Source organism: Taurulus bubalis (genome assembly GCF_910589615.1).
Source record: "Taurulus bubalis genome assembly, chromosome: 5".
Taxonomy (NCBI): Eukaryota; Metazoa; Chordata; class Actinopteri; order Perciformes; family Cottidae; genus Taurulus; species Taurulus bubalis.
In genome coordinates, this window is record NC_136593.1 from 16400093 (window position 1) to 16413919 (window position 13827).

The following is a 13827-nucleotide window of genomic DNA, read 5'->3' on the forward strand; positions in this document are numbered from 1 at the left end:
CCACTCGACAGACCGCCAGTAACATACTCGGATAACTTTCCCTTCACACAGACAGTCAGAAGCACGCATGTTGTAGAAACACTTATTGTAGGAGTTTCTGGTGAAGTATGCAGTCAGACATCAACCTAAATACATACTGGCGACGGACATGATTTGGCATTCTCCTGTATAACATTTGGCGCACTGAGAGAAGTGCTAAGGCACCGGTGATCCTGGCCCTGAGGGCCCTCAGGCAGGCTGCTGGGGATTGATGTTCATGTGAGGGGGGTGACCAAGAAGTCCAATTCGTTGCTTCTGCTTCCTCTGCTCTGTCATCTGCAAGTGGAAACAAAAGAAAGCTTGAAAACATTACAGGATTTAAACAAATACACACAAACGGACACAAGACTGGTACCGATTATCTCATCTAACACTTGGCAAGAAAACAATCAAGTGTGCTTCACAAGGTGTAAAACTATTCCTTTAAGACACACAGGCAATAGTGTGTTCCTTAACAATAAAATAGTTATTTTAAGTGTTTTTAACCTTTTCAAAAGGGAAAGCTGTTGCTTAATCGCGCAATTGCATACTGTGACTACGTATGGTGCAGATTTAACTTGTGCATGAACACACCCATTCCAAGAAACAGATGAGCCGCAAATACTGAAAATTAACTACTTTAGGTATTAGCTTAAGCTGTCCGAGTCACCAGTTCCATAATGGTGATTGGACAACAGTAAGCAACCAATCCCCAGTAACTCTTCCCATGTTATTGTTCAATATAATATGGTGGTCCTGAGTGATTACAGAACCAGTGTGCAGGTTGTCTATAACCTCCCAATGGCTGAAGGAAACAGTCTCAGAAAAGCTATCCTGTTAAAACTAAAGAAAATACAAATAAATCATGGGTGATATACTACAAACTGTGCATGGTTCACAGTCACATGATCTACCTGTTCCTTGAGCTCAGTCAGCTGTCCGGACAGGTTGCAAACCAGCCTCATGGTCATCTCAAGTTTCTCCTGCAGGTTCCTGATTTCATTTTGCTCCCCCTCTGCGTCGCTGCTCACCAGTGACATGGCGCGCATACGAGGGAACCAGTCCAGGTTGTGCTCCTGTGGTCAAACAACAAGCACATCAGTCATTGGCTTTGGTACATTAATAGGAGTTAATAAAGCTAAATGATGTCAAGAAAGGAATAGGTAATTCTAGGTGCTGCTGTTTGTCAACCAAGTGCTTCCATCTGAACTCCAAAGGACGCTGGTCTACAGCCTGTTCTTTGAAGAAACATGCTTGCATGGTATCATTGCCACAGGAGTAACAGTAAAATACCTCAGACTGAGCACATTGTGTAGTGCAATAGAAATCCCAGTGAACTGGCCAACGATTCCTTTTCATGATCTGGTCTGTTTAAGGGTTAGACTGCAACTAATATACCGTCTTGTACTGTATTCCCGTTTGTCTGTTTATGTCATTAAATGTCTGTCAATTAGAGATTAGAGAAGAGGAACACACTATTGCATTTGGTGTGTGAAACGTGCCTCAGGATGTTTTTCAGGATGTGTGTTTTCAGGGTGTGTCTGTGCTTTTTATGTACCTTGATCATCTCAGCTACGTAGCTCTCGGGGCCTGTGTACTCAGTGGAGTCCTTAACTTTTACCAGCACAATGAAGAACAGGTAGTGCCACATGTTATGCTCCTCTTTGATGTGCCCCTCAAATGTCACCGTCTTGTTGTCAAACTTGTCCCGCTCCAGGCCTGCAGAGGGGCAGTGACTCACATTATTTATGGTACGACGTTACAGCATGTTTGAGAACAAACAGATATCAATAGTATCTGTTTCACACTGACATTGGGGAAGGGAACATGCCACTTTGTGTGAATAAATGGGAAAAAAATACTGGGAAGTTAAACATATGTATTCAGAAAGTCTTATTGATGTAAAGGTATGTTTTTCAAGATAGACTGGAGAAGAAATTACATAAACTAAGCTATAGTTCTATATCAATAGAACAAAATAATGACATTCTCGCTCAATATTGGATAAATAAATATATCAAAAATATAATGCAAGAAACAATTAAGATGCATAACATCCACAATACTGACCTTTTAAGTTCAGCAATGCACAACATAAAAAAAGCCTTGCAATAAGCAGTCAAGACAGTATTGGTGACAAAAAAACTGAAAACAGACATTTCAATGCAACTATTCAACTATAAAGCAGGGTTCATAAAAGAAAAACCTAAAAAAATACAGCCGCACTAAATTATAGGCTAAAGCTCAAGATAATTAAGCATATTCCTCGACAGGCTGTCAGATACGCGTAGCTGGTGTTGTGTACTTGAAGGAGATGAAACGGCATCATTTGTTTTGCAGTGCATTGCAGAACATTTTGAAAAGAGGAGAACATGAGGGAGGTTATTGATTTTGGGGAAATTTGACGTGGATCTGACAAGCAAAACATGCTAATTATGGTCTACCTAGTATAGCAACGTTTGCTCCATACCATCAACGTGAGAAAGAAAATGGAAAGAAGAGTATAATATTATACAAGATAATATAGTCCTGTACAACTAACTACAACCAATTTGATTCACACAGACAAACCAGACACTTTGTAATGTGGAGTCTTCCAATACATCAATGCAGATTTCAGTCGTGTTTCTCTGCGTTTGTGCCTTTAGAAAATATATTTCTCTCTTTCTTCTTCTTCTTGAAACAAAAGTAAAACTCACTGCTTATTTCTGTCCCTAAAAGTGCTTCAAACACATCTTTGGATTGTATATAAATGGTAAAGGGAGCTTCCAGCTGTGCAGGAATAATATGATAGTTCAGCCAGGGGTAACTAACACCTTGGGGGGCTAGAATTAAACAAGCAGGGGCTGTCTCTATATTCAGACCCATGTTATAACCAAAAGAATAACTAGAATTACCGCCTCACGGTTATATGCCTTCGCCAATCTGCATCCAAAATGTTTTATCTTATTAGATGTGTGTGATGTTGTCTTAACTAGCATATATATTCTTGAGTTGTGGCCAACAATTGTTTTGCGAGGTCACAGTTTAAAAAGAGTGAGTCAGAGCGGATGGTTGGCTGGGAGACATACTGTTCTCATTCCATATGCTCACCACGTCACCTGAGCTCTCTCTCTCTCTCTCTCTCTCCCTCTCTCTCTCTCCCTCCCTCTCCCTCCTCCTCTCTCCCTCTCTCTCCCTCTCTCTCCCTCTCTCTCCCTCTCTCCCTCTCTCTCTCACTCCCTCTCCCTCTCCCTCTCTCTCTCCCTCTCTCTCCAGATGACGGTACAGGAAGGGTCAGAGTGCACACTTCATATTTAAACACACATGTCACTTTAACATACACTTACATTAACGTTATCTGTTTGTCTGAGCACTTTATCTTATACTTAATTTAATACCCATTGCACTGTTGTTGTCGTTGATGGTTGATTGTCTCGTCTAACGTCTCATGTCTTATGTATGCACCTTCCGCCTAGAAAAATTCCTTGTTTCTGTAAACATTCCTGGCAAATAAACGGTACAACGGTGCACAAAACATACAGCGTGAAAATTAACTTTGTGCTTGTGAGTGAGGGGGAGAAAATGTCTGGGCGTGTGGGACAGACATGAATTATGGAGGCGAGCAGAGCAGTGGCAGGAAGCTTTCATGACTCAGCCTTCTTTGGAACGACAGCGAAGTGAAAAAAAAGAGAGGGAGGGGGCGGGGGAGAGCCTGCAACAACTACATGCACCTTAACGGACATACCAGAAACCACAAACACACCAAGGAATCACAAAGACACTAGTCACTATGTAGCAACTGAAAAAAGACATTAGGGAACCAACGACTGCTGTCTAAACGGATGAAGAGCAGTCTCACCGCAGATGAAGCAAGTCGTCTTCAGGACTTCTTCTTTCTTCTGTTTTTCACTCCTCAGGTCAGCAAAGGTGTCGATGATGACACCAAAGATGAGGTTGAGGACAATGATGATGACCATGAAGAAGAACAGCAGGTCGTATATCACTCTGGCTGCAAACAGTGGCTCCTGCAAATAATACAGAAACACAGCAATAACATCTGTACAGGAATTGTTCAGAGGTAGTGACCCGAAAATGATATAGTAATTATTAACTGTATTTTGACAACAGAGAACGATTAAGAGTACATTTAAGAAGATATTTTACTGTATTGTGGGGGACTTTAAATGTACGAGCCAAAGAGCAGGTCTTCTATATGTAGGATGTTGTGAGTTTAAAACGAGGTTAACCATTGTCAACATGGAAACACAAGACCACAGGTGAAGCCTGCCAGATGCTAAAGTAACCGAGCCGGCTGCAGCCGGTCAACCTGCTGCAGCCTGTTTCTGTCTAGGTAGGACACAGACACATGTTTATGCTACATCATTAGCCAATCGAGCCACAATGGACTTCAATGTTTACATACTGTGCTGTAAGTATATTGGGGAATTTCATTCACTCATTTTCCATTTTTAGTTAATCTTTTAAATGGTCACCAGCCTAATACAGTGACACGCTCACATGTAGGACAAGCTTGTTTTGAAGCAAAAATGCACTGAACCACTCTTTTGTGGGTTGAATGTGGAGAGAGGGCAAGCTCAAATTGCGGCACCGGCATCTTGTACAGGCACTTCCTGTGCCTTTCACCGCTCAGTTGCCACAATGCTGGAGGCACATGCCGCGGTGACGGAGGGAGGTGCCGCAGTGCCAGAGGGAGATGCCGCTGTTCCGGAAGCTGCCACTACTTTAGAGGCAGCATTTCCGATGGCACGTCTCAGGTGGCGGGGCACTTTGGCACACGAGGGGCGAGTTGCCCCTCGTGTGCCACTAGTTTTTGAGGCATCTGCCTGTGTTAAAGAGAGCGGTGCCGCAACTTGCTTTAGGTCCTGGAAGCATGCTTTTGCATGTTTTCACACGCACTCACGCCACACAACCAATTTCTCACGGCAAAAAAAAATTCTGATTTTGGACCGAGGCGCGTTCCTTCCAGCACGAGTTCGTTCCAGACGCGCGTTCGTTCCAGGTGCGTTCGTTCCAGCTTTTGCCCAGCTTTTGATCTCCTTCTAATACCTCGTTTTTTGTTATTTTATTTATGTGTTGATCTATTCTTTTGCTTTAAAAGGCTACTGTTTAAGCACTTTATTTGTTGCACTTTTTTGTTTGATAATGAAAAATATTTTTCCCTAACTAATCTTGTGTCATTTTTTGCTGAACATAAATCATTAAGTGCTCTTAAGAATACAAGTATTAACAATATAGGTTAGGTTTCAGTTAAGAATTAGTTGAATACCATTGTAATCAAAATGTCAATCAACCTACCTTGGTCAAATCTTAAACACAGGTCTATTAATTAGGCTATCTTGTGGTACATAGACAGTCATTGATGCACAACAATAGTTTTCTGGTTGAACGTTTAGCTAGTCTAGAAGGCCGCTGTGGCAGGTATTTGTGGCCACAGCTGTCATCGCTGCAGAATAGATTCAGAAGATGTTTTGGCAACTGCCTGCCACTATTTGTGGCTTCTGGTGAGATGCACAGATGCACAGTTTAAGGATGTCAGTAGTTGTTGTGGCAAGCTGCCACAACAACTAGTGGCAACTAGAGGTGCCACTAGTTTTTGTGGCAGCTTGCCACAAAAACTAGTGGCAACTAGAGGTGCCACAGGAAGTGCCTATACAAGGTGCCGGTGCCACGATTTAAACTTGCTCCTACTGTGAATGTGTGACTTTTTGGCCTGAGTTGTATTGTGTTGTGACGCAGATATCCACATCCTCTTTTGACATCATTAGTGGTTTAGCCTAAATTCGGTGGAAATCTATCTTGAGGTTTATCTTTGTCACAAGGCGGAGGCAGTACAGCTGTCAGGCAACATTGTGAAACCTCCGTTTCTTTTTAAAAACAAGTTCAGCACACAGTGGGCTTGGAGCCACCTCACATGACCCTCATTGCAGCTGCGCACACACACTCTCTGACACACACACACACACACACCTTCAGAGTTGCACATACCTCTTTGGAAGGCTTGCGGAGTACATCCCCTACACCTCCTCCACTCCTCAAGCCATGACTCAGCACAGTTACGATACACATAAGTAGAGAGTCGCATGTCCGCTCCATGTCGCTGTCCCCCCCACGCTTATTCCCCAAATCTGAAGAGGCAGAGAGGAAAGCTTTAATCTAATAATTTCAGAGGCCTGCAGCACCAGAGAATGTCCTTTACACTGGTAATTAGGACCACTATGACCTGCACTTTTTAGATAATGTAACATCAAAAGCATCAAACTGTGGCTCATAATACTTATTAAACTAACTCATGTGACTCAAAGAGATCATGCAGGGAATTTAAGTAAAAAAATTACAAAGAGACATACAAAGTAAAGTACCACTTCAGAAACTCATCATATTTCTTAAAGAAAAGTCAAATCAAAAGTGAGGCATGATACAATGCACTATAATTCATAAAATGAATTTCCATCATAAATTGTAAAACAATTGTTCTGAATAATCATCATCATCATCATCATCATCATCATAATATAGGTACGAGTATGGGTGTAACACTAAAGTCACTTTTATGAAAAAATTATGATGATTTAATGGTTTGCGTATAAGACAGTGGGACACACTTCACTATATTTTATTTTCTATTAAAATATCATCAACATCTGATGCCATATTCCTGATGAATTTAGTACATTATGGTATTTCATTATAGCGTGCTTGTGATCTTCATACACAGTACAGAATCAAATGAGGTGTAATAAACAATCTGAGTATTACCTTGTTTTGAAATACTCTCTGAATATAAATAAATATTAGACATCTGTGTTCGAGTAGGATTTGATAGCCTTGTAGTCAGTGCCACAGGCTTTCATCACTTCTATTTAAATATCCTTGGCTTAGTTGCAGAACTTAATATCGGTTGGAACCTTGTTTACATGTTTTGCTTCACAGCGAGATGGCGGTTAGTCAAAGCAGAAGTGGTTCTGTTTGGATGCAATGTAATGGAAACAGCTTTGGTTGAACTTGTGAGCAAGACAGAAAAACAAAGGTTAACATTTCTGAAAGATCCAATTTGATAACATTTTAAAGTTAATTGACGAATGGCCCCTGCTAACTGTGTTCATCATCGGCCAAATCCTTTTATAGTTTTGTGTTTGGCTGATGTCCAAGGGAATTCAAAACTGTTTTTACTGAATAAAATGGAGTCACATGTTGGTGTCATATGAGGGCCAGTGAGGTCACATGAGAATTGTTTGGCAGTCAATGGAGTCACATGAATGAAAGTGTGAATTGGTGTGAAGCTGCAGAACAGAAGGAAACACAATTTTACTTCCACTTGTTTTGTTTTGTCACTTGAGGGGCTCAGGATGATGTCCAATATCTCAGGTAGCTACAATACATACATTCCAATTATCCACTTCCCTTGGACGTCACCATGAACAATTCCTACATGAACCACTTCAACTTTTCAAATATGGAGAGTAGAACACAAAACATTCGAATAGTATTTATGGACTGATTGAAATATTTAAGTAAAACACATTTCTTAAGCTAAACCTATATACAACTCAGGGCTGCAGTTTACATTACCTTCCTGCAGGGCTTCTGTGGTGCAATTCGCATCAATCCCTCCCGAGCAAATTCCTGCAGACAGAAACTCACTGGTCAGACTGGCTCCATTTTCTGGAGAGTAGGAACAAATGTGAACAAAATGATTAAAAGACAGGAGTCTGCCCTCACTCAGAGTTGTGTTGGGGAGACGATCCACCTCCAGGATAAAGTCATCTTTGAAGAAAATGTAGCCGACGATGGAGAACAGGTAGACCAAGATGAGCGCCAGCACAGCGGTAAGCACGATCGAGCGTCCATTACGAGTCACACTCTTGATTACGTTCAGCAAAGTCTCTTCTCTGTATACCAGGTCAAACAGCTACAGAGGCAATGCACACGTTATGAAACAAAAAGGATAAATATTTCACTACCATCTTCTACATACAGTGAGAGCAGTGTTGGATACAAGGTGAACGTGAGGTTACACAAGAAAGCACAAGTGGCAAGAAACAAATAGGTGTGTTGGATTAGATTTGCGAGCATTTTGTGGAAAAGCTGAATCCTCAGCTTTCTCTGTCAGACATGAATTGCATTATTTTTCAGCATCTTGCCATTACAAAATATGGAGATATGTTTCACTATGTCTGAAAAAAAAAAAAAGTTTCAGTTTTTGCATTTTTAGTCTGACACGTTAGAAAAGCAGACCTGAGGCAGTTAACGCCTCAACAACAAGAACAAGCAACAACAAAATTAAAGCTCTAAATAAGGCAATTTCTGGCAAGATATGTCCATGAATGCATCAAAATGGGAAGCGAAGGCTACAGTCAGAGAGAGAAGTCATATTTTACTCATGGTTTTACTCAGTAGTTCTTAGTATATGTGTGTGTATTCACAGGGTGTGTGTGTGTTTCTCTCACCAGCAAACTGTAGAAAAAGACATGGACAAACACCCCCAGAGAGCAGATGATGAGGTAAAGGAGATGGTAGAGGAACTCAACATCAAGCACCATGGCTCTGTAACCCCGCGTGAAGGTTCCTCGGTTCCCCACGAAACTTATCAGGAAGATTATTTTATTGCACACCTGGAAGATGAAGTCAACATCTCTTCAGTAATAATACAAATAATAGACAATCAACCATTAAACATTGAAATATTGGAAAGTCCTGGCCTTGGCTGAGGGCTCTGGTACAGACACATAGCATGCTACATATTACACATGGCGGGTGTGGCTTTTCAAGCTAAATGAGGACACATTTAGTGTGTTTACATGCACAGAAGTAACCTGGTTTGCTTTCTGCAGTAACCTGATTTCTTAAAAAGTCATTTAAACCAAACACGAAGGAAAGGGATTAACAGAAACCCGGTTAACATGGCCTCTGTGGATACATGCCGGAGAAACCTGAATTATTGGTCATATTGTATTTCACGTGTAAATCACATTGTATACACTTTTCTCAAAGGGTTTTCTTTTTTCTGTTTCAACAAGAATGCACGTACGTGATACATTTTAATAATGAAATCTTCAGTCTGACTTAGATTGAAACTGACACTGAAAAATCCACACAGCTACAAATAAAAAACAAAACAAAAAACACATGGTTCAAAAATGTCAAACACACAAAGAGGGAGACATCCGACTACTGACCAGCTGCATGTAAACAAGACTTTATAGTAACCAGGTTACTGCAGTCCATGGTAACGTGTTCTCTGATTTCATGCATTAACCTGATCTCTCTCAATAACCCGGTTTCTTTTGTACATATAAACGTAGCGATTGAGGAGAGCAATAATGGAGGAGTGTCTAAGACGTTATTTTGTGTGTGTTTGTGTTTAAGAGAAACATCTAGAAAATCTCTAGCGGGTGCCGGGCTTGTGTTGCTCTCTCTAGGGTCCAGTGACGCACTTCACACTCCGTAGACGCTGCCAAGGAGAAGCATGGGGCCAGGGGGCAACGCCGGCCTGCCAGGCGGGCAGGAGCGTGAGTTGAAAGAAGAACTGGAACTAGTGCGGTGGAGGTTTCTCAGCAGTAGTACGTGTGAACGGGCAAATAGAAATGGTATGTTTTTAACATTTCTCTGGGGAAAATTACAAACCACCCAAACACACACTTTCACACAGGAGGAGAACGGTTAGTTCACCCAAAATAAAAACATTTTACTCGCCATGCAGACTGTCTGAAGAAATTTGGAGTTTCCAGGACACTGTTTCTAGAAAACAACTTTTTAATTCTTTGAGCATCTACAAAAGAAATTCTAGGGCTGCAACTTTCAATTGTTTTCATTTTTGATGTGTTGAGTGCATGAAATGTTGAAAAAAGTAAGTACAAGCTAACACAGAAGCTGGCATCTTCCAGTTGCAATAATGATATGACAAAATATAAAAACATAAAATCGTCACATTTCAGAAGCTGGAAACAGAGAACATCAGCCATGATGATTGAAACATTAAACCATTAATCGATTATGAAAATAGTTGCTGGTTCATTTTCTTTGGGATAGTTAATTAACTAATTGTTTTAGCTCTCCAAAATTCCATTTCCTTCCAATAGATTTAAAGCAGACTACTCACATTGAAGGAACCCAGAAGGAAGAGGGTGGGCTCCAGGCCAACAGAGAAGATGAGACGGAGGATGGTGACAATGACGAGGGCACGAATGCCCAGCGGTTGGGGCATGACGATAACGATGAGCAGTGTTGCCAAGACTCCCAACCACAACAGGGCAGAAAGGTGGGGATCCAGCATACCTGCAAGAGATAAATGCAGGTATTAATGCACATGCATGCGTTTAAAGGAAACAATAGCTGTATTTGACATCCCTGAATTGGTCATACATGGAATATTAATTCATCATGCCAGGATTACAGCGCAGCTTGAACAAGGCCTTGTCTGTAATTTAACTGTTCTGTCTCTCAGGCAGGCCTCAGGCCTTATTTAGTGAAACTTTAAACTCAAAGAGAGCCAGTTACATAACACCCAAAAGTATATTACATACGTATATGTGTGCTTTAAGCTTTGGTGAGAGCCTACCTTATGCTTCCCTTGATCCCAAGGTAAATCCAGGATTAGTGTCCGAGTCAGGGGTTTCATGTGGCAACAAATCACTCAGACTAAAACCCTGGATCAGGTTTGATCATCCTAAAAACAAGGCCACACCCAACCTTCTGCCTCGGTTACTGACCCCTCTTTCTTAAAGCACAGGGCTAACACGTGTGCAAGTGTCTATGTTTGTGAGAACATTAAAAAAGTAATATAAATACATGTGTTCATGTTAGAAAGGTAGAAAAATATCAAGAGACAATGGTGAAAAACAAAGAAAAAGGAAAATGGGGCAGAACTGCAAGGATTGATACAAACAGTGAGAGGGAGTTGTAGTGAATGAGAAGGCAAAGGGGGAGTACTGCGGGTAAGGGAGCCCATCTTCCCTCCCACCTTGACTATCTCTGTCTCCTTCCCTCCTTACCTTCCTCCGGATTTCTCTCCCTCCCAATCCCTGTGGAGATCACATGACAGGTGCCACTTATATAACAGCCATCTCTAAAAATACCTCCGCTGAAAGATTCATGAAGAACAGGGCCGGGGGCACCACACAGCTCCAGTGATGTGGCAGACTGGCACAGTGGTGCTTACGTGCACTCACAAGCTGTCTAGCTGCCTTGCACATGCGTCTTCATGTGCAGACGGATAACTGTGCGCAACTGTCTGTAAAATCAACAGTTGAGAAGACTGCACGCCTGCACTGTCAGCGTGTGTTGAGTTGATCGGTGCTAACCAAAGCTATGTGTCAAAAGGCAGAACACACTGACCGAGATCTCCTGCTCTTATAACCCTCATTTTAAAGCCCCAAGCAAAGAAGAAAGAAGGGAGGAGAGGAGAGGTGTGTGTGTGTGTGTGTGTGTGTGTGTGTGTGTGTGTGTGTGTGTGTGTGAGGCAGGGGCACAAAGCCATAAAAATGCCTGTTAACGCCGGCCAAAGGTATGCTGGAGTCTCACGTGATGTCTTGCACACAGAAGGAGTTCCAGTGTTCAGGAGAAACGTTACTCATGTTGTGCATGAGTGTTTTACACTGTCTACACAAAAAAGGGAATTTCAGTTGCGTCAACTTAAATATATGATTGTATGAATTATTAAATGAATTATATAACTGCTGTATGCAGTGCTAACGAAGCACAACAATCAACACCAAATACATTTGTTTGTACTTCATTACAAAATAATACAATACTGCACTTTCTGTAACCTATAGCTCACAATTCCAACAGATAAGTTGACAAGATGTAAACTGTAAAAAGATGTATGCACCCTTGTTCATTGGTACATTTGGAAATCTTGATATTCTTTTCGTGGGTGTAAAACGACAGTGACATTGGTATTGTATTCACCTAGTGAGTCTGTGTGTGAGTCATCATGGCCAAATGTGTCCTGGAGAGACCTACTGTTGCGGGAACTACCACAGAGGCAGTTTAAAGAACTTTGCCAGGTTTCTGTCTGTCTGTGTGTCTGAGACAGAGAACCTGCACTGATATATAGCATCCAACCGTACTAGAGCCAGTCACTAGACTTTGTAGGTGTGTAGTTGAGATCAAAATGTAGGAGTTCTCAGATAGCTGTGGCCAGAGCAAGAGAGCTAGCAGTAGGATGTGGGAAGATAGTGTGTTTGATATTCTTAAATTTGCATTATTATTCTCATATTCTTTGTTCATCTTTTAAATAAATGTAAAAGGTATAAGGTAATTTACATCAGGAAACGTTATCATTTTGATTACATCACACTCTTTACATGAATCTATGTAGCATGGAACCGTTTCAGATCCAAAACTGAACCAACTGATAAGAGTAGACAAATGTCCCACAGGAGGATTTTGCAGCTGAATAGCCTGCCTCGTTTGAAGTATAAAATATGATGCAATGCTTTTCTTGATCACCTGACAATGATAAGTCAGACTTTGTTCTCCCTGAGCCAAAGTAAGCTTTGTTGATGGGACTTTAAATGTTGCACAGGGCGCTCCTCTGTGTATTGTGGTCTTCAAAGTACTGAAAGTCAAATATGAGCTCAGGCTTTGAGGCCATGGGTTGAATTGAGGATAGTCTGTGTGGGCGTGTCTTGAACAAAGTTAGAGGGCTTCCTAGGTCCTGCTCCTAATCCTGGCCAGGTGATTAGAAGTCAGCAGATCAGAACATTGTGATAAAAGGAGATCAGTGGGTCAATGCTGAGGCGAGACATGAGCTTTTCCAAATAGTTTCTTACATCAGATCAGGATGTAAATCTAAAAGAAAAAGTTGAAAATATAATTTTCAAACTGGATATAAACTAAAAAAACTATTTTTTGTTTGCTTCTTCCTAATCTCTCGTTGTATATTGAGGCTTTATTGCTGGCTGCAGAAAAAGCCATGTCAGTGCAGGTTGTAATATGTGATAGGCTGTTTGTCGCAGAAAGAAAAACATGTCAGCAAGCCACATTGTTCCTTTTTTGCATATTTGACCTCATTTGACCGCAACAACAGTGCAATATAAGATGATGAAAAATGACTGAGCTACTGGACAGGTGAAGTGAGATCATACAAGGATATTAGTGAGAGGATATAAGCGGGTTCGGGCTCAGTTTTAAAAAACCTGTTCTCTCACTCAGGTGTCTTTTCATTTGCGACTGACCTGCATGTATACCCTCCAGGGGGTAGAAGAAGCAGACCAGCAGGTTCATGAGCACAGCCAGGTTGAAGGAGACGTTACTCCACACCGACATGTTTCTGGAGCACCAGAACAGCACTGGTTGAGCTGGAGGAGGGGGGGAGGAAACAACTCTAATGTCACCAGATTGTCCAACCAACAGTTCAAAAGCCAAAGATGATCAGTTAATGATCAATAAGGTGGCAGATTCTCACATTTAGGAAACTAGGACCAACATTTGATGACTAAGGCTTAAACACTAATGAATTAAAGCATAAATTAACGATAACATAAACAAGAAAACAACATTTGTTGTATAACTGTTTAGTAAACTAATTGTTTGATGTAAATTGATTATTACATAACCAATGTGTGAACAAGCGGTTGATAGTAATAACTCAACTGGCTCAGTTCTCCCTCTTTATACAGAACATAATGTTGCAGAAAGTAATATGAGGACAGTGGTTGAACTTTGACAAAACATATCCCAGCCAATATTGTTAATGTTTGTTGAAATGTTGATAGTGAAAAGTCAATTTAAAAAGGTCAAAATGAAGAAAAAGACTCTAAAACACGCCACTTTGACCTTTAGCACACAATCTGACTTGTA

The 13827-nt window shown here is 41.2% G+C and overlaps 1 protein-coding gene across 1 annotated transcript in view; it reads right to left on the bottom strand.

The window, feature by feature from the left end:
- The window catches only part of LOC306736485 (inositol 1,4,5-trisphosphate-gated calcium channel ITPR1), a gene marked incomplete at its 5' end in the record, with an annotated part of 64593 nt that overhangs the window by 1474 nt on the left and 49292 nt on the right, over positions 1-13827 (bottom strand). The window contains 9 exons of the mRNA XM_079218130.1: positions 1-315; positions 933-1094; positions 1577-1737; positions 3860-4025; positions 6007-6146; positions 7663-7930; positions 8469-8633; positions 10121-10296; positions 13203-13325. The exon at positions 1-315 is cut by the window's left edge and continues 1474 nt beyond it. Of these exons, the coding sequence (XP_079074256.1) occupies positions 229-315; positions 933-1094; positions 1577-1737; positions 3860-4025; positions 6007-6146; positions 7663-7930; positions 8469-8633; positions 10121-10296; positions 13203-13325 (1448 nt within the window). The 3' untranslated portion in view covers positions 1-228. The remainder of the gene's footprint in view (positions 316-932; positions 1095-1576; positions 1738-3859; positions 4026-6006; positions 6147-7662; positions 7931-8468; positions 8634-10120; positions 10297-13202; positions 13326-13827) is intronic.